General features: G+C 39.5%; 1 protein-coding gene across 3 annotated transcripts in view; it reads right to left on the bottom strand.

Moving 5' to 3' along the window:
• Positions 1-24,162, bottom strand: part of FAR2 (fatty acyl-CoA reductase 2) — a 126,200-nt gene that overhangs the window by 51,014 nt on the left and 51,024 nt on the right. For all 3 annotated transcript variants that reach the window (XM_026033234.1, XM_026033236.1, XM_026033235.1), the window contains one exon: positions 14,630-14,864. In XM_026033234.1, coding sequence (XP_025889019.1) covers positions 14,630-14,818 — 189 coding nt within the window. In that variant the 5' untranslated portion in view covers positions 14,819-14,864. The remainder of the gene's footprint in view (positions 1-14,629; positions 14,865-24,162) is intronic.

The raw sequence follows: 24,162 nt of genomic DNA, 5'->3' as shown, positions 1-24,162 counted from the left end.
AGAAGTTAAAATAAAAATTAATAGAGAAGGACACAGTGCAAGATGAGAAATAAATTTCTAACATGGCTGTCCACATACAAGGAAAGAAGATACATTGAAAAGCCTTCACCTGAGAGATGGAGAAAAGGAGAACAAAGAGTTAATTGCTTGTTAAAAGGTTAGGCATTCAGGAGTACGTGATGTATCTTGCAGGACTGACAGTAAATACACTCCGATAAGATAACAACCTGAGGGCAACACCTTCTCTTTCAAAGTGTGCAATAAAATGATAACCTTTGAAACATGTCAGCTGCCTGATGTAAAAATTGAGAGGGAGAAAAGGCATTGGAGGGGTATGTTATGAAGGATTTTACTTCTAAACATGAGTTAGGAATTTCTGGATCTGCTCTTACTACATATTTGATCAGACTCATCGCAGTAAGTATTGTCTTACAGAACATGCTTGAAATAATTACAACAATTTTTCTGCTTTTCTTTTTTTCTTTTCTCTAATAGAAGACTCTGCTGTTGAACAAATGAGATAATTTCCCAGTCTACTAAAAATATCAATTTTCCTCAAACCTCAAAAGATATCAGTGAAGATATAGCTGCATCATGCTTTGCAAACCATGCTATTTAAAAGAAGATTTGATGCTTTCCAGGGTATGGGCACTCAGCCAAAGTAAAGTAAGTATGGCAGTCTCTTCTGCAAGGTAAATGGTGAAATGTGTATGAACCAAGGGATGGCACACTGTTCAGCAGCACATTCAGTGTCATCACTCTGTTGCCCTACTTCAGACATGACATATGTCTTGCCATATGTGCAGAGTCCATCAGTTTATACAGTTGCCAAGATATAATCAAACATTCTCCTTCTGAATATCCTTGGCCCATAGCTGCTTCAGCATATCAAAAAGCCAGGAGGAGGCTGCTTTATTTTAGTTCTCCAGACTATGAATGGAAGAGAACAAGTGCGTGTAAACTATCAACTCTTTATGACAAACAGCACCCTCAGTCTAAACTCAAGATATGGTTTCTCATTTCTTCCAACTTTCACAAAGACTCCAAATAAAACTCCAGACTGTTGATAGGAAAGAGCTCTACTCCATTTATACTGTAACATCATAATGTGCTTTCATGGGCACTAGCAAGAAAAGTGAGCTGAGAAATTGTAGGTTGGTAAGGAAAGAGGAAACTTCACTGGTCCATCGCACCTGTGGTGATGACAACACCTGACTGACAACAGGAACAGCTAGATGGCAGTCCCTGAAACTCAACAAATTCACCTCCAACTCTTCACCTTTCTGCAACTGCAAGGAAATGAGTGCTCAAATGACTGAAGTTATGAGAGTAGCAGGGCTGAATTGACAGCTGGGAGCTGAAGGAGAATCTCTGATAAAGAAACTGAGCAGAAGATGGCTTAAATGCTTTACAGAACATTAAATGGAAAACAGAAATAGAGCTGGAGGAAGGATTTGGCTCAGGGTTGACTTGGGAATACAATAATGTAGCCAGCATTGCTGGTGTTAGAACAAAGCTGAGCGCTCTTCTGACAAAAATCTCCCCTAGGGATTTCTGGGGCTAGTGGAAAATATGGAACCTGTGTTGCTGGGCCCTGAAGTAGCATAAACTGCCCATCAAAAGAAATAGAATGAGTAATAGAGAAAGAATAGAAAGAATGACACTTTCCTAAGCTGGGAATGGATGGGCTGAAAGAAAGAGATGTGGAATGATTGATGACTGAACGGCATAACCAACTGCCTCCACATCTTACTAATACTCTACACTGCTAAGAATGGCTACTGTTCTCTTGCTTAGGTCCTCTGCAATGGAGCTGCTTCCCAGCCTATCATTTATCAACCTATCCTGCTATTAGCTAATATATCCCAAGTGCAGGACTTTGCATTTGTCCTGTCAAATATTTTTGAGGAACAAAAATATCAAGATATTCCCATCAGTCCATTTCTCTAACCTGTCCAGGTCCCTCTGAAAGGCAGCCCTGTTCTTAAGCATTCATACCTGCTATTTGGTACTGCTTGAAAATTTGATGAGGGTACACTCTACCTCACTTCCACGTTATTGATAAAGATATTAAAAAGCATATGTCCCAAGATAGACCTATGTGGAATTCTACTTATAACTGGCTTCTAAGTAGAGTAATAACCATTAGCCACTGTTCTTTGAGCTGCAAAGTCCAGCTATTTTTTTTTTTAACCCTTTTGGCTGCAACATTCCCTCTTAGATTCAGGAAAGTTTTGCTAGTGACAAGGTAAATACTATCCACTGTTTTCTCCTCATTCACAAATTCAGTCGTCTTCTCATAAAAGACAATTACATTGACCAAGTATGATCTACTCTGACAAATCCATCTGTGCCATTCCCAATTAACTTCTTTTTTATGTGCACAGAAATGTGCTTCAAAAACCCTCATTCTTTATGTTTTCTGGGAAGCAAAAAGAAATTGCCCTGATTTACAGCTTTGTAAATTGTCTTTCTTGCACAGTTTAGAGACAGGTGCAACCTGTCCTTTCTCCATAAGCCATAAGTATCCATGCTTTGTACTAAGATGTCCCTTATGGTCAACTCCCAAATTATTTGTGGATGGATTATTTAGGTTGTTCATGAACTGGGTGTGGGTACAGATGCATTGCTAGATGAAATTTAGAAGCAGTATAGTTGCATTCATATGGTATTGTGAAACATGAGCTTATTGCTTAGTTCAGGCCTAGTTACCTTAATAAGCAGTATACTAAAAGCTTTCATTACTCTCTACAGTACATTTGAATACTTTCAAATTTTATGTTTTTTAAAAAAGTTCTAAAGGTATTGGACTAAGATGCTTTATAGATGAAATCAAAATTGTGAGCGGTTTAACTTCATGGTTACATTTGTTTATGTTTTCAGTGAAATTAAAAAGTCTTCATCTGACTAGAAATTTTCAGGGTAATTTTGAACTATATTATATATATATATATATATTTCAGGGCAATTTTAAAATAAAAGTTTGAAATAATTTTCAAAATAAAAATGCCCTTCTGAATGAAAAGTATGAATTATTAGTTTAAAATATCACACAATGTTTTGATTTTTTTTCTCCTTTTCTAGGGTTCTGGTGTTGGAGTTTCACCACAGCAACCCATGCCATTCAATACAGGAGTGCATTTTGTTCATCCTTTTCTTTGCCAAAAAACATCTGTGGGATTTTTTTTTTCTTCCCTAGTAGGAAGATACCAAATATAATTGACTATATGTATGAAATACTTTTAGCATTACATACTACGTGTTTCAGTAATGCCTAGATTTTTTTTTACTGATATTTTATTGATGATGATTTTACTGATAATGTTTGATAATGTTTGAAGACTCAAACATAGAATTTAAGAGATACAAAATCAAAGGGACCACACCCTTAACCTAAGCTCTGAAACCCTGTGTTTAAGACAACATAGCAATAAAAAGAGCAAACTAGCAAAACAGACAAGAGAATGGTGAAGAGAACACAGGATAATACAGATCAAATGCATGCACACTTAGCTAGTACACAGGGCTTTGTTTGATTTTTAAACAACTTACTTTGTTTTTGTTATTTGCTATCTGTATTGCAACAATGCTCAAAAGTTTGAACTGGAAACCAGCATACCAAACCCTATGTCTGCATTTAAATCTTGTATCTTAATACAATCAGACAAAGACAAATCAAAATTAGGGTAACTGCCAATGAGCACCTTAAACATACTGCTGCAAAAGAATGACTGATGGCTTTTGAGAAATTGTGCAGTTTTAGCGATGGAACTTGATTCTTGCAGCTATCACAAAATGTACAATATGCTGTGCTTTTCAGTCATCACACATCGGCATGCGTCTCCACCTGGAGTCTTTATCCCTTGCTAATTCCTCTTGCTGATTCCTCTGTGGCTCTTCTGTTATCCAGCTCAATATTTTTATTGTATTCTGTTCTTTTAAACATTTCAGTGTGCTGTAACTGTGTGTGCAGATGCTCTGGTGTCAAAGACTTTCCTTCCTGCATCTAACACTAAACAAGCAACTAATTCTCCAAGCTCAGCCTTTTGACTCTACCAGTTTATTTTCCTGTTCACCTCAATAATTTGGACACTCCTGCCCATAACATGCCTGCTAAGATATTTTAGGAACTGTCAGGCAAACTAGTTACTTGATTCAGTGACCATCTGAAAAAATTATGTATGAGAAGATCATTCTGAATTTCCACTCTCAGATAAATCACTGTCCTAAGTAATTTTGCCATACGTCAAAACTCCTCCAGTTCAGGTTATATTGACACAAAGCAAGATTCTTTGGTATGAGGTGACACCCTCTTCAAAATAAGCTTCTTGAATTTAGGATAAAAAATACATCAACTACTTCATGTGACTGACACATCAACTCTTCTTAAAGAAAGCAGATATCGCAAGACTTAGCAAACCACTTGTCATTACAATACCCAGGCTCTCCTTCAGGTACCTCAGGATCACATGGTCCACCAGCATAACCCCATTGATAATCACAGTCACAGTAGGTCACATTAGATGCACTTAAAAGCCACTTACATTTTGCTTGCTGTTGATTCCCAGCTTGATGTTGAACAACCCAGGTATTTCAACTTCCACAAACTTGCTACCTAAGCAACCTGAATACATATGTCATAGGAGATGCACGGGAGATCATCTAATTCCAACTGAGGAAGACAAGCACAAGGTGTAACGCTCATGCAAGCATTCTCCAGGACATGGAAAGGAATAGAGATCCAAGAAACCTTGTTGTGCAAACACAAAATGCCATTAGGCAGGTGTGGCACAAGGAGTAGGAAAACACTCAATTCCAAAAGTACTTCTGGGAAGTAGTCACCTTACAGTTGGGATTTCTGAAGAGGAATTCAAAGATTTGAACCAGAACTTCACAGTAACTAAACAAATACTTCTGCTGTCAGAGTCAAAAATCACATCAATGGCAATTTTAAGGCAGAATGCATAAGGCATGACAAGACAGAAATAATTCAGCTATAAGAGTAACCTGAAGTATCCTTTCTCTAGCCCACCTCCAAGCTAAAAGCAAACCTGGTCACAAACACTTGACTCTGGACAGCTGCCTCCAGAGTCTTCAGTGCAGGAAGGAATCGCTAGTGGCCACAGAATTAGCAGAGTTCCCCACTGCAAAATCAAGCCAGACTACTCCAAATTTCTGGCTGCAGCCAACCAGTTGCTGTTTGCAGTCATGCTATTATTCACGTGTAGGTATGAATGAAAGAGATGCTTTTCAGCAGCACTTCTTTTTTCTTTTATGAAAGAAAACTAATTTTACACAGGCTAATAATACACTGACAATATATAATTCACTCCTCCTGCAAGTGTCTTTAACAGAAAACAAGAAACCTAAAACAAGCCTCACAAAAACCACAACCAATTTTACCACTTGGGCTTCTTGGCACAATTCAGACATTTTGATATGTGTATGCAATGATCTGAGTCAGAACTTCTCATTTTTAGTTTCATCATTAGGAAGTAGTCTTCCTAATACTCTTGACAGTCCTCCTGGGTCTTGTAAATGGAATAAAAACAATATACTGGTAAACTGCAGTGGAAGGTGACATTCAGCTCTCCAATCTTTTAGAGAATTAATTTTGTGGTCAGTTTTTCAGTATCCAACAGATGGTATATTTGTGAATGGTTTTATGTTTGCCTTCTAGCAAGACATGGGATTTTGGGAAATGAAATTAATTAATGTAATCAATTATGCCTTAACATTTTAGCAATCTTGTTTGGAGAAAGTTTTATGCAGTGATCAGGTCTGATGGCTTTGAATGGTAAGCCAGGGTAGAAGACAAAAGGTCCTGCCACATTTTGTCTTAAATTGCATGTTCTGCTTACAACAAACCTTTTTATTTTTCAAGATCTTCTGGCATAAAATTAGTTTTAGCGCCCTTCATTCAGTTACAGTCAACTTATAAAATCTGATGATCAGACAATAGAAGCCACAAGATGGCCAGAGTTACTTTTAGGAAATCAGAAAAATATTCATTAACAAAAATTTGAAGAAACAGGAAGGAATTCTTTTTTTCTTAAGGAAAAACTAGATGTAACAAAGTCAGACAGGAAGGATGAAACATGATTTAATTCCAGATTTTGTTGAATGATTAAATACAAAATTCTACTCTGTGGATGTTGACTGATAGCTCCATTTTTTATCCTTATCAGGAAAATGAAAAATATCTGTGCTTAACTATGACTTGCAGGCCATGACGTTGCCAAGAAAGAGTGTCTAAGGTCAACTATCCTTATATAGCCCCAATTCAATGGAGAGCTTCAGTCTGTGTTTAAGCTTTAGCACACAAGTAGCTCCATTTGTGTTCAGAATCAGGCTGAAGTGCAACAACCCAAAAAGAGATTGTGCCAGCTCACACAAGTTAGAAGCCAAGTCACAGACTCCAGCAAAACAACAAACATTGTTTAAAGACGTGTTAGCTGGAGGCTTCATTTGTGAATGGGTTACTTAGCAAAATTCTGAACACAAAACATGCTGCGCAGCTACCCAAAAACTCAGCCTTCCTGCATGCTGGAGCAAAACAGAAAAACAGAAGAAATCTGAGGGTTACAAAGGCTGCCCAACAGGACTTCTCTAATGATGTTGCTGTAACACCCTGATGCCAGCTACAGCTGCCAGGAAACAGCTCTTATTTATGCTACTGATGTACGCCAGAGTCTAAAGCAGTGGAGCTTTTCTCTGCTCTCTCTTTGCAGTTTTCCCATCCCCTTTGAGAATGCCATCCCGAAGCCTTTGCCCTCCCTCTCCCCTGTTACATTTCCCCTGTTACATTTAGGAAAACATTTCCTAATGTTTTTTATGTGTTTATCAGGACACTCAAAGAAAAAGGATCTGTCAATTAAGATCCTGGTATATAGAGAGAGCAGGAATAGATGTACAAACATCTAGGTTTAAGATCACACTGTCATGGGGCAAAAGAAGTGGTTGGCAGCCAGTAGTGCTAATACAAGTGTTTCTGCTTTTTTTTGTTCCTTCCACAACCAAAGACTTTCTATTCTGGTAATGAGCCTAGGTCTTCAGGCTGGAGTCAGACTATACCTGCTTTTTCAGGTATACAAGACAAATGTACTGCATTTGCATTCCTGTATCAAGCAGTTCTTACTATGTCCAAATGATCTTTCCTACAATTGAAGTATTGGTAGTAAAATCAAACGCATACCCCTTTTTTTTCTTTTTTTGTCCAAAACAAAAAGAAAAACCAATACCTTAGTGTGAAATTGAAAAGACAACTGAAATTACTTATTTGAGCCCAACTTCTCTCTAGAAATAATCAGATTTGAAAATTTAGCCCTGATGAGATAGTCAATAAAAGTCCTGAAATTTAGCCCTGTCAATAAAATCCAATAGTCAATAAATCCAATAGTCAATAAAATCCAAGTGAGGTTATTGAGAGAAATTCCACTGATTTTGGGAATGGAACCTTGGCTGCACACCAGAAAGCACTTACACAAAAAGGCAAATTCAAACGAAGTTATGAAGACTGTTTAGAGCTGTCACTCAACTGTGTCCTTAATTTGCAAAATGAGATTCCCTCTTTCTTTGTAAGACACTCTTGCAGAATAAAGAAAAGATGTCAAGAATTAGTCAGTCTAGAACAAAGGTTCCAGAATATCACTGTTTATGAAGAATTAATAATACTTTTAATTTTATGTGCGAGAGAAAACAGCTTGACTGTAAGCTCCGTGATTGTATTGATAAGAACATCTTATTTCAGGGTATTTTTGGAATTGCATCATTCTAAACTTACTGTCTGTTCATTTATTTCAGGTCCCTTCCTTATTTTGTCCTTTATCTGTTATCATTGTTAATATCTGTTATCATTGTTAATATACTGTTATACTGTTAATATACTAATCTCTTGGCATACCTGACATTATGTAAATTAAAAACAGTTAGCTTGAAAAAGAGCGCCTTTATGCCAGTGTGCATTTGTATATACAAATGTGTATACTGACTGCACTTGCTTGCACAATTTTGTCTACTGCATAAGAAACCTGACCATAATGTTCTGCTGATAAAATGTCACTGACTAGTGTTCTCAAAGAACTGCATAAAATTATTCATGTAATATTTATCAATTTAATAGATTAATTCCTACATTTAAATATGTGCAGTCCCTTGCTAGGTATTTAACCTGAGCTTTCTCCCTTATTCTATTGAATTCCAAAATAGACTCAGCTAGAGGTTCTTTCAGGCAAGCTTATATTTGAGGATCTATTTCTCACCTCAATGTGCTGCTGTTTAGATCATGCTTTATTTAACTGGAAAGTGTTGAGTGAAAACAGAAAAAAAAAGGATAGCTTCTGAAATCTGATCATTTACTGAAACAAAAGAGTAAGGACAAAAATAAAGTTCTTTTTTTTCTATATTATTTTGTAGGTGGTGACTAATATGCAAGACAGAAACAATTAACTCCTTTGTTGTTGCAGCTGAACAAGTGCATTGAAAGCTGAGCTCCAGAAACCAGTCTTGCCTAGCTTTGGCTCAAATTGTATTTCTTACGCACTAGCTATGACTTTTCTAATAGGCCCACTGCAAACATTATATACAGCTTGTCCTAAGAGACTGATATGAAAAACTGAGTCCCTTCACACCATGACTGCAAAGTGGCCTCACACACCATGCTTTGGTGGGATGCCAGCTGTGAGGAGGCATGAAATGCTCTGATCTTGCAGGTCTCCAAGGATCTGAACAAGCTTTAGCATTACCATCATTCTCCTTGTCTCAGTGGTTGTGTCTGAAACAGAAAACACTTCCTACTCTGTATCAGCAAGCTTCTTCCAAGCTTATAAACCACAGAAGTAATTTGAAGACAACTGGGCACAAAGGAAGGCAGAATTGGCTGAGCTATTAAAACCAATAACTGCTTCCTGGGATGACAATCAATGAATGAATGAAGAATTTGCTGTCAAGTGTTCACACCAAAAAACTTTTAATTCACAAAATAAACACGAACCACTCTAGTTCATTTGTGGTACAAACACAACAACTTTTTGTGGTACAAATACAACAACATTATCTCAATGTTGGCCTGTGATGCATAGGATATTTTAACACTCTTAGTGGCAGTCTTTTTTTCTGCCTCTATTGCTATTGTTAGAAAAATCTATAAAGTGTTATGGAAGTCAGATTTAATAGAAGGGCTTTTCCACTTCCAAAAAAAGTATGTCAGAATTTATTAAACTTATAAAATTATAAACAGAACATTGGGCTGCCAGCAGTGCAGCCCAAATCACAGAATCAGAGAATCCTTAAGGTTGGAAGGGACCTCTAGAGCTCATCTTGTCCAATTCCCCTGCACATGCAGGGTCACCTAGGGCATGTGGTACAGGGCTGCATCCAAACAGGATCCAGGAGAGTTTTGAAGATCTCCAGAGAAGAACACTCCACAACCTCTCTGGGCAGCCTGTTCCAGGGCTCTGTCACCCTCACTGTTAAGAATTGTTTTCTTAAGTTCCTGTGGAACTTTTGGTGCCTCAGCTTGTGGCCGTTTCCTCTAGTTCTATTGATGGCCACCACTGAAAAGAAGGCAGCCCCCTCCTCCTCACTCCCTCTCAGTGTGTATAAATACCCCTTGAGGTATTTATACACGCTGATCAGGTCCCACCTCAGCCTTCTCTTCTCCAGGCTGGACAGGCCCAGCTCTCTCAACCTTTCCTCATAGGACAGATGTTCCAGGACCCTGATCATCCTCGTAGCCCTGTGCTGGACTCTCTCCAGCAGCTCCACATCCCTCTTGTGCTGGAGAGCCTAGAACTGGACACTTTAATCCAGGTGAGGGCTGTGCATAGAGGGATGATAACCTCCCTCGACCTGCTGGAGAGGCTCTTCTTAATGCACCCCAGGATCTCGTTGGTCTTCTCGACCATGAGGGCACACTGCTGCCTCATGGTCAACTTGTTGTCCACAGCAACATCCAGGTTCCTCTCTGCGGAGCTGCTCTCCAGGTCAGTCCCCTGCCTGTACTGGTGCCTGGGGTTATTCCTACCCAAGTGCAGGACCCTGCACTTGCCCTTGTTGAACTTCATGAGGTTTCTCACCGCCCAGTTGTCCAGTCTGTCCATATCCCTCTGGATGGCAGCGCAGCCCTCTGGGGTATCAGCTACTCCTCCCAGTTTCGTATCATCAGCAAACCCTGCTGAGAGAGCACTCCATCCCTTCATCCAGTCGTTAATGAAGACGTTGAACAGGACTGGACCCAGGACTGACCCCCAGGGACACAGCTAACCACAGGCCTCCCACCAGACTCTGCCCCACTGATCACCACCCTCTGAGCTCTGCAATCGAGCCAGTTCCTAATCCACCTTCACTGTCCACTTATCAATGCCACACTTCCAAAGCTTGCCCGAAAGGATTTTGTGCGGGACGGTTCTCCTCCATGTGTCTGGAGACAGCAGCCAGGATGAGCTGTTCCATCACTTTTCCAGGGATGGAGGTGTTTTTTCTTTTTTTTGTAACCAGGGCATCCACCTCATTCACCAATGGACCTATATTTTTGATGTCCTTCCTTTTGTTGTTAATATATTTGAAGAAGTTTTTCTTGGTATTTTTAACATCCCTTGCCAGATTACCTTCCAAACACACCTTAGCTTTCCTGGTGGCATCTCTGCAATCCCTGATGACGTTCCTGTATTTCTCCCAAGGGGCCTGTCCTTTCTTCCACATTCTGTATACCGCCTTCTTCTGCTTGAGCATTGCCACAGGGTCCTTGTTCATCCACACAAGTCTCCTGCCCCCTCTGCCTGAATTTTTACACACAGGGTTGCACTGTTGCTGGGCATGGAGGAAGTGCCGCTTGAAAACTAACCAGCTCTCCTGGGCCCCTCTTCCTTGTAGAACCCTAGCCCATGGGATCTTTCCAAGCAGGTCTCTGAAGAGGCTAAAGTTGGCCCTCCTGAAGTCCAGGGTTACAAGGCTAATTACTCCCCTGCCTCCTCCTCATTGGATCCTGAACTCCATTAGCTCGTGATCACTGCAGCCAAGGCTGCCCCCCTCCATCACATCTCCAATGAGTTCCTCTCTGTTTGTCAGTATGAGGTCCAGCAGCCCACCTCTCCTCGTTGGCTCCTCCGCAACCTGCATCAAAAAGTTGTTATCAGCGCACTGCAGAAACCTCCAGGACCGTTTGTGCCTCGCTGTGTTATAATTCCAGCAGATATCAGGGTAGTCCCCCACGAGAACCAGGGCCTGTGACCCTGAGGCAACTTCCAGCTGTCTGTAGAAGGCCTCATCAACCTCCTCCTCCTGGTCAGGTGGCCTGTAGCAGACACCTACCACAGTGTTTCCCATGTTAGCCTTCCCCTTATTCCATATCCACAAGCTCTCCACCTGCTCATCATCCACTCCCAGGCTGAGCTCCATGCATTCCAGTTGCTTTCTCACATACAGAGCAACTCCACCACTTCGCCTTCCCAGCCTGTCCTTCCTAATGAGCACATAGCCTTCCATGACAGCACTCCAATTGTTTGAGCTATCCCACCATGTTTCTGTGATACCTATGAGATCGTGATGCTGGGACTGCACACAGATCACCTGTTAGATGCCCGTTGACTTTGGTTGCGTGGTATTGATTGCCCTGTCTGTGTGACACTGCCCTTCCCCCTTCTTGCTTCCTCCCCTCCTAACCAGGCTGGCCAGCCTTTTGGCAAAGACATGCCTGCCCCTCTTTTGTCCCACCTCTTAGGTGATTCCAATCATGTCTCACTAGCTGGTGGTCATCAAACAGAGTCCCATATTCATAGAAGCCAAAATCCTGTTGCCAAGACCAGTGGTGTAGTCAGCTCTTGAACTGAAATATCTGTCTTCTCCTTCTTTAATCCATTCCCCCTCATTGGTAGGATGGAGGAGAACACAACTTGAGCTCTCATACCTTTGACAGCCATCCCTAGGGCTCTGTAATCTCACTTAATGTCAGACAGTTTCCCCAGGGCATCATTTGCACCCACGTGAAAGAGCAGCAGGGGATAATAGTCAGATTCTTGGACGAGCTGTGGGAACCTCTCTGTAACATAGCTTATTCAAGCCCCTGGCAAGTGGCAGACCTCTCTGGATAAGGGGTTGGGTCTGCACATCAGTGCCTCTGTGCCCTGCAGCAGAGAGTCACCTACGATGATCATCCACCGCTTCTTCCGGGGAAGCAGCCTCAGGGTATGGAGCTGTCTGTCTCTCTGCAGACGGTCCCCTAGATGGGCCTTGGTTCATGTCCTCATCTGTCTGCTCCCCAAGGTCCAGGGCCTCATATCTGCTGGACGTGGTCACTGGCAGGGTGAGGTGGGCCGGGAAGGGTTCTCCTACCACCACAAACAGGGACCCATTTCATTGTTGTTCATCTTTGGATACTGCTAATTCTCTTCCCTGGATTTCCAGGTTGAACCGGGGGATTCTCTGGGTGGCTTTCCGTGGAGGACTGCAGAACGCAGCTCCACCAGTCTATTTCTCTTTTGCATTCCCTGATGGCCCTGAGCCTTTCTACCTCCTCCTTCGGATCCACCACCAGGCTAAGCATGCCAGAGCCTACTGCATAATACAGTGTTTCTAAGCTTTGCCTTGTGATCCATAACTACAGATACATTCAGGATGAAGCCAATACTGAAATGTTTCAGGTTTTTTTGTGTGTATGTGACAGCTGTGCTCTGCCCTATCCAGATATGACATTTCATTAAGCATAGGGTGATGGCTTGATTCCCTTGGGGAGACACTGCTGGAAAAATAGAACATCTTTCACAAATAGGCAAGGTCACCATGTTCTACACATTCTTCCATGCACACTTTCAATTTGCAGTTGACATGGAGAAAATTATGTAACTGCTTATTAAAACATTTCATATTAATACAATAATGCATTTTCACGTCAGACTGATTTTACAACATCTGAGGAAAATCACTTTTATATTACATTTCAATGCCATATGCTCAGCTACTCCAGAAGGATTCTGATTTATATCCAAACTATTTTTAGATTTCATTCTTCATGATCAACTCTGAATTTGAAATATTCCAAGTAGTCCTCCTTCATTGCATTTGCATGTACACACTGTGAACTGGAGAGTTCACAAAAGTGATGCTTCATAGTTTAAACTCACATAGATATAATTACAGAAATCACTCACATTTTGAAGAATGCAAAAAGATTTATGAAGAGAGATCAAAAACAATAAGTAGTTTCTTTTAAAACATTGTAAAGACTACTAAAAAGAACTTACACATTATAGAATAGAAATAATTCCCGTAAATCTACTTTTTATTTTCATCTTACTTCATCCACACTACTATTTTCATCTGTTTCTCTAGAATATTTAGAAGCTGGCAGCTGTTTCTATCTATTTATCTGGTTCCTGGAAATCTTCCTTTTTAGGATGTGAAAATGAGAAATTCCAGAGCACAACCCCACCTTTTTCCTTGAGGTGCTTGAACAATTTCTGAGTGCACTCCCTAAGGTTTTTTTCCTTTCAAAGCTGCAGTAACCAAACTTAGGGACCTGCCTCCTGCTTTTATTCACTTGAAACCCATTGAAACAGGCTGTCACAAGGTTTAAGGAGAGTTTATTAAGTCCTGTTGCTATGGTCAAGTCTAAAACTGCTGATACATACTAGAAAAAGGAAGGGTACATCTCGTACAGCTGCAACATTAAAACAGCTACTAGGAACATCACCTAGAGCTAAAAACAACACTAAGCTGCGCTGAGCAATTGAAAGAATAATCCCGTAATATTTATGCAAATAATATAAACAAAGCTTTAGAAGTCTTAAAGTCTTACCTTCACTGAGGCAGCAGGCCAAAAGACCAAAAGAAACAAGTGCTTATGGAAGACACATGGGTCTTTTCTTCAACACAATGCGTTGACGTAACCTATGTACTCTGCTGCAGGTAGATTTGAAAAACACCCTCCTCCAACTCAGGAGTATTTTAGCATTTCATAACCAAAGTTAACCTACAGCTGACAACAAAAGACAGCAGATACCTAAACGTACTGCAGCAAATCCCACTACAGGTTGCTAACAAGCAACATAAGCCTTATCTTATGAAATAAATACCAGGATTTATGTTGGCAGTGTGTTTATTTCACATCCTTGCAAAGGCAAGAAGAAGGGTGTAACGTGCTCTCACTCACCTTTATTTCTGAATGCTAAAGTTTGAACATTCATTTTTGAAGTAGGGAAGGAGAAAAGGCTGCTCTTGAAAGCTAAATGCTAAAAGGCATTTAGTAAAAATTAACAATTTGAACCCTTACACAGAACATTTACTATTACCAGCAATTTCATAAATGTCTTGACACATTTACTGCACTAGGTTCTTGAAAAAAAATGAATTCTCAACAATCAGCAATGTGGAAAGAAAGACAGAAGAATTGTATCACTGCAGTTTTAAATCCTGCATCACTATTAAAATGAGTCAGGTTCAGAGTTCAACCACACAAAAATTCTTTTTTGTTGTGTATACGTGATATTGTTGCGTAGACACAACAAAAATATACAAAGGCTAAAGCACCAGAAAAGATTTTGGTTTTTATGTGCAGAATATATCAAAAAGTCCTCTGCTGCACCCATATAAATAGATTTCTATTTAGAGTCTAAAATAAAATACAGAAACGTACCTTGCATTTCAACATATTTGCCACTCTCTCTTGCATTGACTGTCCAGCTTTTGGTCTTACAAGTATATAAACAGCTTTCACTTCAGGGCTGGAACGCAGTAGTTTTTCCACCAGTACTTTGCCCATGAAACCCGTAGCTCCTGTGATGAGTACAGTCTTTCCATTGTAATAAGCTGAAACTGAAGACATTCTGCTCTCTTGTTGTGTTCTTCCTTCAGCTTCCAATGAGGGGTACCTGAGAAGATGCAGAAATAATGCCATAAATAAAAGCATGAAATAAAAGTTATGAAGTTTGAGTCAAGACAGATGGGTTATTTATAAATGATATTTTCAGATTACATTTCCCAGTATGTCAGCTAAAGTAGTTCATATTAAGTCAGGCAATGGCAACTTTAAAGATGTTTTTTGAAGTATTCATTATCAATATAAACCACAAGGAATAAGATCCTTTGATAACCTGAAAAGCTTAAAAATCAGGTTCAGTTTCATTGTACGTATTATGCTATAGTTGCACAGCATAAGCAATGGTCTAAATCATGACTTTTAGATGCACAACTCGTAGCTGAAGACACTGCAGTGTTGAACAGCATTTATCCCGTAGGGTATGAACATGGAGAGATTCCATGATTGCTGTAAGTGCACAGACTGGGCCAGTAATACAAAAGGAAACAGAAACAGATCTCGTAACACTCATGACAGATGCAATGCTAGATAGCACTAACTCCACTGTGATAGGTTTTTTCCATTTCTTGTCAGTCATCATTTTATAAATTGTCTTCAGTCTTTTCCTACTGTCTTTGACTTGTGGCAAACATAGAGAAAGCCCTTCTGTTTCAAAGCTATAATGCCACAGCTTTGCTCTGGAATACTGCAATACCATGCTGCTATGTAGATCATCATCCACCACTGGATATTAAGACCCAAATTTGTCCCATTTAACTCTGAGAACTTAATCGAAGTGCCTAGCTTAGCAGCTTATAGATCTTCATGTTTTCCCACTGAGAAGGAAAAGCTCATGTAAAAAATAACTAAATATTCTGAAGCAAGGCTACAAAATTTGAAGCATTAAGGAAAGAAAGAACAATAGAGTAATTTCAGTCACATTCTCAGGGATTGTGTAAATGATCTGCAGGTACCCCAGAAAAAGTTCTATAAGCTTTTGAGAATGCTTCAGAGACAATCTTGACTACTTCAAATTTCTCAGAATTATGTCAGTCAACTGAACACTAATGCTTCAGTGCTAGAAAAACAGAAAAAGAGAAGTGCAAGACTTTTTTGAAAAGGCATTAGCACCCACGGCAATGAAAGTGATTTGCAGTCTGTGACGATAAGCTGTCGTTGTCTGGCTCTATAGTGTCTGATGCACTCCTTCCCCCCAGATCTGAGTTTCCATTCCTACCAATCTGTCAGTTTTTGCAGTCACTGTATGCCTACATGGAACCATTAAATATATATTTCCAATGTAGAGACACATTTTGCTTGAGCCCAGCAAAATATTACTCTTGTTTCCCAATAATACCAGGGACTGCAGTACATATCAAACAAATGAAAAATCCAACTTTGAAAGAAATTTATAATGAATCATCAGGTATATCGCTCGATTTAGAAAGTGGATCAGCCACAAAAACTTCTGAAGGATGCTCTTTTACAAATTAATAGCTGTGGGTATTCTTACTTGGTGAATTCAGGTTTTAGCCTACTTTGAGGTATGGCCTAGATCGCAGTTAAAATGAATGCAACGATCTCATCTAAGGCCTATTAAAAACTTATTCTACAAAGAGCTGGCCACTTGGGAAGCCAGATGAACAGGTTAAATTATCTAATAATTAAATTATTTATAATAGTTAAATGTCATATCTCATTTGGTTGGCAAAAATACAAGATATTGTTGCAGAACCTGGAAATGTGTTTAAGTATGTGCACTCTAAAAGAATCTCACTTTAGTGACAGTGAGATGGAGATGACCAAACATTTAAGGAATTTGATATGACACCGGCCCTGTCAAGCATGCATCCAAAGAAATGAAATAAATTCTTAGTCACCAAAGATAGTAATAGTTCTACTGAATATAAAGAATAAAAGTATTAAAATAAGACCATTTGTAGTCATGGTGTACACTGCTTTGAGCTCATTCTGAAGAGATCGGATAAGATCATTCATTCATTATACAGTATCAGACTAATATTTCATGATACTGCTCAGATGTGTATTCTCATATTCTGCTAGCAGTATGGTACATTTATAAGGTACTTTGTAGTACAGACCTGGAGACTACCATAGTATTTAACCAGAATTCTTCTTCTCACACTTCAATAGCACAGAACATTTTCAATTTGTATCACTATACATTAGTTCTTTGCATTATTTGCATTAGACTAAAGCAAAAATACCTCATAAGGTGTCCAGTTCTGGACACAAATTTATTATGTTGCTGCATTTGGGATCTCTGTTTGAGATATCTAAATGGGATTTCATGTGAGCTCAGTGCCTTCTCAGAGAGCAAAAAATAAAAACTGCAGTCCTTTAAAATATCCCTAAAATTGCCCTTGCAGCCAGATTTCATAAATTATTTTTAGCAATAGCTGCACAAGCAACTCTGTGCAAGAAAAACTGACAGTTTATAAACTGTCATAACAGCATATAGTTAACAGATCTAGCTTCTTAGTTAGATCAGGCTCCATCTGCAAAAAAAAAAAAAAAAAAAATCTGTGAATGAGATGGTACTTGCTTATTTTGAGAACAGATTCATGTCTCATTACACTACTACTGTTTTTCTTCCCTTAGTGTTAGCTTTAAAAATACAACACTCTTGGCACCCAGTTGATGTTATGCTACTTATCAGTACAGAGTATCTGCATATCTGTTTCTTAGCATAAACAAATGGATGTGTTGAGATCACAACACAAATAAAAGCTGCAACACTACAGTGTACTACAGTCAAAGAGACTCCTGAATCTCTACCAACTTAGCAGATTTAAAGCATTTTTACAAGGTTCCATATTCAAAAGCAGATTCAAATATGTGTTAACGATATGCCCCTAAAATTGCTAAGGTATTTTTCTTTCAACTCAAAGAATACTGAAAATTTTGTTCCCAAAATCATTTTAACAATATTTTTAAGGGAGTTATTTTAAAATAGGAATTATTTTTCTCTGATTGCAATGGATTTTGTTTGGCCTTTGTAAAGAAAGTACTAAAGCACAGCTATGGAGATTTTAAGAAATCAGAGGATTTCTAATATTTAAGGGGATGTTTCAGGGCCAATGGAAATTCTGTATATGTATTTATCAATTACAAAAGACTTTAGGAATTCCTTTTTTATTTTTTGCATGCAATCAAATAAAGAAAAACTGTTTCCTGCAAAATTTTATCCCCTTTTTTTAAAGTAATGAACAATCAACGCTAGATATTTAACCATTTCCCAGCCAATTAAAGTTCAAAGGGTTAAGCATCTGGCAACAGAAAACATCTAAACTACTGCCTCCAGCTACCATGCTATTTCAGAGCTTTGGGGTCCTATGGCACTCTAAAATGAGATGAGAAAGCTACTTGAATGTGAAGAAATGCCCACACCAGTGCTTTATGAAGCCTACAGGCAAGTTAATTATGGGGCCAGCTCTAGGCACAAGACATGTTAGAGCAGGAAAGTAATCACAGATGCCAGCTTTAAAGTGGTGGGGTTTTGTTTTGTTTGTTTGTTTACTGGGCACAACATCATTGCAAGCATACGCACCTCACTGATGCTGACTGTAAGATGAATAAGCCACCTTTTGGACATCTATCCAGGAATCTATTGAGCATCTCTGGAGATGCAAGGACAAAAACCGCTTTAGGGATAAAGCTCTGTTATTGGGTTCTACAATGATTTCCTCTGGATGACAGGGAAAGTACAATCTACAGCACTGCATTACACTGCATTACACCACTGCATTACTGCCATGTTCTTGTGCCAGAGGCATATCTCGAAGGACAAATAAGCAAAGCAGTAAGCAATAAGCAGGAAAGCAGAAATACCCTAACCCTTTGCTCCTATGGAAGAAAACTCTCAGATACTCAACTAAAGCATAAAGCAGACTTTTCCCTCTAAGAGTAGATATGATTGGAGATCTCTTTCCTAACACATTATTTATAAAGATTTTAAAACTTTTGCCCCACAATTCATTAATATTCTCTTAAGTGTTAAAGCTTGTTCCTCCTTTTGTCTTTATGCTTTGTGCAAGATGCTGGAAGGGACCTCTAGAGATCATCTAGTCCAACCCCCCTGCTCCAGCAGGGACACCTAGAGCACGGGGCACAGGGTGGCATCCAGGAGAGTTTTGAAGACCTCCAGAGAAGGAGACTCCACAACCTGCCTGGGCAGCCTGTGCCAGGGCTCTGGCGCCCTCACAGTAAAGAAGTTTCTCCTCATATGGAGATGGAACTTCCTGTGTTTCAACTTACACCCATTGTCTCTTGTCCTATCACTGGCCACCACTGAGAAGAGCTTGGCCCCTTCCTCCGTACATTCTCCCTTCAAGTATTTATACATATTAATCAGATCCCCTTCAATCTTCTCCAGGGTAAACAGGCCCAACTCAGTCTTTCCTCATACAAGAGATGCTCCATTCCCTTAAATATCTTTGTTGCTCTCCACTGGACCCTCTCTAGAAGTTCCACATACCTCTTATACTCGGGAGCCCAGAACTGCACACAGTATTCCAGATGCGGCCTCACCAGAGCTGAGGAGAGGGGCAGAATCACCTCCCTTGACCTCCTGGCAACACTCCTCCTGATGCAGGCCAGGATCCCTTTGGCCTTCTTGGCCACGAGGGCACACTGCTGACTCATGGTTAACTTGGTGTCAACCAGGACTCCCAGGTCCCTCTCTGCAGAGCTGCTGTCCAGCAGGTCAACCCCTAAACTGTTCTAGTGCCTGGGGTTATTCCTCCCCAGGTGCAGGACCTTGCACTTATCCTTATTGAACCTCATGAGGTTCCTCTCTGCCCAACTCTCCAGCCTGTCCAGGTCTCTCTGAATGGCTGCAGAGCCCTCCAAAGTGTTGGCCACGCCATCCAGCTTAGTATCATCCAAAAACTTGCTCAGAGTGCACTCTGTGCCACTGTTCAAGTCATTGATGAATATGTTGAACAGCACTGGGCCCAGTACTGACTCCTGGGAGGACACCACTGGCCACAGGCCTCCAACTAGACTTAGTCCCATTTATCACCACCTTCTGAGCTCTGCCATCCAGCCAGTTCTCAATCCACCTCACTGCCCACATGTCCAGTCCACACTTCTGGAGCTTTCCTATTCACTAATATCTATACTCCTACAGTACTATATACAGGGAATATATTCCTTCTTATATAAAAGCAACAGTGAGTACAAATTAAATAAAAAAATATACAGGTGAAAGCAGGACCCCCTACAGCTACTTCTATACTACTGCTAATAAAATAAGTTGGGAACTATTATCTGTCTGACAGTTAACTGGTTATAGCATAACTTGTTTCCAAATGTCTAATTGTGTTGGTCATCAAGACAAAATAGCTGCATTCAAACCTTGCACCAGAAAAAAGGTCTGGGCTTGAGCTCCTAACAATGCCTAGGCATTTGTCTGGGAGATCAGGCAAGGTCCAAAACTGCACTGATGATAACTAAATGGTGGATATTCATTAATTTTTGCCTGAGACTATGCACTAGTATCGCCTACTACATTACTCTAGGCATAGACCAGGTTCACTGATTACTGACAGCCTGAACAGTCACTTGAACATGAAAATACTGCTCTATTTGCTCTTGTTTTTAAGCACACTTTGCTCAGACTTCAGAAATTATATATAGAATCACCTCCAGTTTATAATCTTCACCCAAATATACCCCTGCAAAAGACACTGCTAAGGAAATAACATACAGCTTAAACAGCAAAGTAAAATCTGTCCATACCTTCAAAATTCTTCAAACTATGTAAGTTTTAAGAATTTATATATTTTCATCTGCATATCTCACCATATACATGTGGAGATAAACATTTTAGATGTGTATGTGTATATATATGTATGTACACACACATATATATTTGCATACTTACACTATAAAAAAAAATATGGATAAAGTCCAATCATAAAGTAGCCATACAATAATTTTTAAACAAGCCTATTAATGCACCACTCCCATGTTCGGCATATTTTAATAATACCAAGTCTGCATTCAGCTTGCAATGGTGTCATGCTGTGAGTTAAGACTGTTATGAAAACCTTAGTAACAGAAAGAATTTGTGTCTGAACCGCAATTGCTCCTACTGCTGCTGCTGCTGCTGCCCAAAGTCAGCCTGTGGCTGCAGGGTTGATGAGAGATGACAGAATGGAGCTCCAGCAGAGAGGAATGGGTACACTGAAGCATGTTAATGGTTCACTACGGTTCGGGCCACTTAGAAGATTTCCATGCCCTACTCAACAAGGTCAGCAGCCATTTCAAAAACTAGTCTATTATTTGCCTCTTGATCTCAGTGGGGGAAAAAGGAAGGGAAGGAAAGAGGGAGGTGGGAAGGAAAGATGGAAGGAGAAAGGGAGGGAAGGAAGCACTGTGCAACAGCAAAGGAATGTACAGCTACTAACATATCTCTAGATTCACAAATGACTGCATCTCATCTACTCAGGCTAATTTTGATGAATTATCTCATACCTAAAGCACTTTCACAGCTTTTCACATAAGGATGAATTTTCTGTAAACAAGAGGTTCAGAATAATCATGAGAGATGTGTAGCCATCATAAAAAAAGCAGTGAACCACCTTACGCTAAAATTACAACCGGTAAGAATGACATTTTTGAAAATAAAAATCAGATATCAAAAAGCCTTCAAGAAGAAATATTTTAAGTCTTGGGAGCAAATGACCAATCGACAATCAGAATGCTAGAGCAGGCATTAGAAACTTATAATATGGAGAAAAAGAAAAAATCCCCCATGGCTTCAGAGAAAACATGCAACTGAGGCCAGAGGAAGAATTTGTTCTTGCATCCACCCTTGAAAATAGTTTTCAACCATATTCTGAAGGAGACAATATATACTGAATACAAAACAATTTTAATATCAGCCTGCCTCCTCAATCCATCAGTTAGGCTATGAGTTTAAAAAGACTGAACACTGGGATGCCTGAACAAGGTATCTTGATATAATGGTGCCTTTTTTTTTTCTCCAGCACGAGTGATAGAGACTCAACAAACTCACTGTGTTACTAGAACACATAAAAGCAACTCTTTTAAAGTTTTGCCTGCAAAGACATCTGTACAATTTCTAGACAGTTAATCATTAGGAAGTAAATGATCTCACTACCATGACTGTACCACAGGTAGGTACAAACTGATCTTTGGACTTCAGGGGCCATGAGAGATGATTACTTGAATAATTAGCATTTTTCTCCCAAACTAATGAATATATAGTAGTTATGTGATTTGAAGCAAGTCAGTACAATTGTAAGAAAGCATGTACATGAATGAAGAAACAGAAATATTATTAATTGTTCAACACCTATGCACAGAAAGTCCAGTTTGATATGAAGTAACTTAGCATTCCATTATTGAATGGAAAAAAAAAAAAGAAAGGAAATTGTAACCATCATCTACATGTTTCATTTACGTGGCTTGCACTGGAATATAACATTAGGGTTAATAGCTTCAGCTGCTTCCTAGTGAAGTCTGAATTGTATGCAGGTCAATTAATTGTGCATGAGCTGTCATCTGAGATGCTTTATATGGATGTCAAGGTTTTGCTGAGCACCAGCTTCTACTTTAGAGATTTTACAAGTTGTTTTTAGTCTCAGGACATCTGGAAGTAAGAGAGCATGCTATGGGCTTAGAGTCACCAAGCCCCTCACCATGTATGCTAGTAATTCCTGAAGTACTGACTTGCTTTCCATCACAGAGACTGAGCTCCTGTCTTCTTGATAACACAGGGAGCTAAGTCACTCAGCTCCAATGAGTTGTGTCACCTAGGGGAGTGACAGTTGTTGTAGTTCGACTGCAATTGCCGGTAATTTCCTGTGGTTAACACAAATTAGCTTTGTTTTTAACCATTTTATTTTAAATTCTGCATTTTCAATAATAAAAAGTGACTAAAAATAGAAAAGGGTTGAAGTTCAGCATTCTAAAACAATTTGAAAACAGTGCGGGTAATATGAACAGACAGAACCAACAATTAAGTTTTCTAATTATACAGTATTTTTTCAAAGGTCTTTAGACCCAAAGATTTGTGCTGTGCCTGTTGCTTAGGAAAAGGTGGGGGAATTTTACTGATGGTAGAAAATGTGTTGAAGACAATATTAAAATGGCTGATCTTAGGATAATTTTAAAGATTCTTACTGTTTGCCAGATATCCTTAGTTATTCAGTAGCACTAAGAATTTAACAACAATAAGCAATCAGGTAATGAAAAATTTTAGTCACAGAATGAAAAGCGAGGGCATAATACATCCTACATATGGGCACTAAAGAGTCTAATACAGCTCCAAGAAGTAAAACCATATGATGCAAAGATGGGTTTATTTACAGCCAGAGCAAACTCCTGCAGATAATCCTCTTTACAAAAGAGATTTTGCTTCAAGCAGTTTACATCAACTAAAAGGTTGCTAAGTTTGAAAAAGTCTGAAGATGAAATCACTTTACTCAGCTAATATACCTTGGATCATTTTTTGTTTGGCAATAGTCCTGATCCAATTCCGTAGCAGCACCCTCAAACAGCATAAAAAAAAGTAGAAACTCTCTGCTCCTGAAAATTCTTCATGACTTGGGATTTGACACCACTTTGGCAAACCCTTTCAATTTGTAACAGTTAAATCTAAAGAGACAGTGCAGCATGGCAGTATAATTAAGGGTTGTAGACAACCAACTGCACACGCAGCCAATCCTGTGTACTGCAGCATGTTACACAATAGGCAGGCAGGCAGGCAAACACTTCCAAATGTCTCAAAATCACCGGGAGCTGTGGATGGTGGAAACCTGCCCTTTTCTGCAGGGGATCCTTCTCCTTGCACTAACTCAGTCTTCAAAATCATTTTCAGCTTGCTTATTCTCTTCTAGGTATGATGGGGGATCTCCACAACCAGTGCCCTACTCCCGGTCCTCCCAAATTGACAGCCTAGCCTGAACCCTTGTTTTGTTGTATTGATAATTCTGTGCTGTGAGCGGATATACTGTAAATGACAACACACATATCTTCTATATTTATAAAATCTTCTTATATCTTCTATATATATACAAATAAGGAAGTGTCACTCGCTGAATTAACCACAGATACATATGCACTCTCCATCCCTTGCACACCAGTAAATAATTCAAACTACAAACTAGGCTTGCAGAAAAACAATCTGCCAGAGACTCGTTCAAAGAACTATAATCCCTCCTGTGATACCAGAGTAGGCAAGTATTTATATTTCTTTTTTTATTAGATACTCCTAGTTCATAATTTTGTATTGGCATCCTGCATTTCTCAGTGCTGTGTTGAAAGACTTTCTCTCCTTTTCTACAAACCTCTTCTTGCCCCTTCATCAAAAACAGGGG

Source organism: Nothoprocta perdicaria, unplaced genomic scaffold (genome assembly GCF_003342845.1).
Source record: "Nothoprocta perdicaria isolate Ctin4 unplaced genomic scaffold, notPer1 scaffold_126, whole genome shotgun sequence".
NCBI lineage: Eukaryota > Metazoa > Chordata > Aves > Tinamiformes > Tinamidae > Nothoprocta > Nothoprocta perdicaria.
This window is presented reverse-complemented; position numbering and strand designations above follow the sequence as displayed.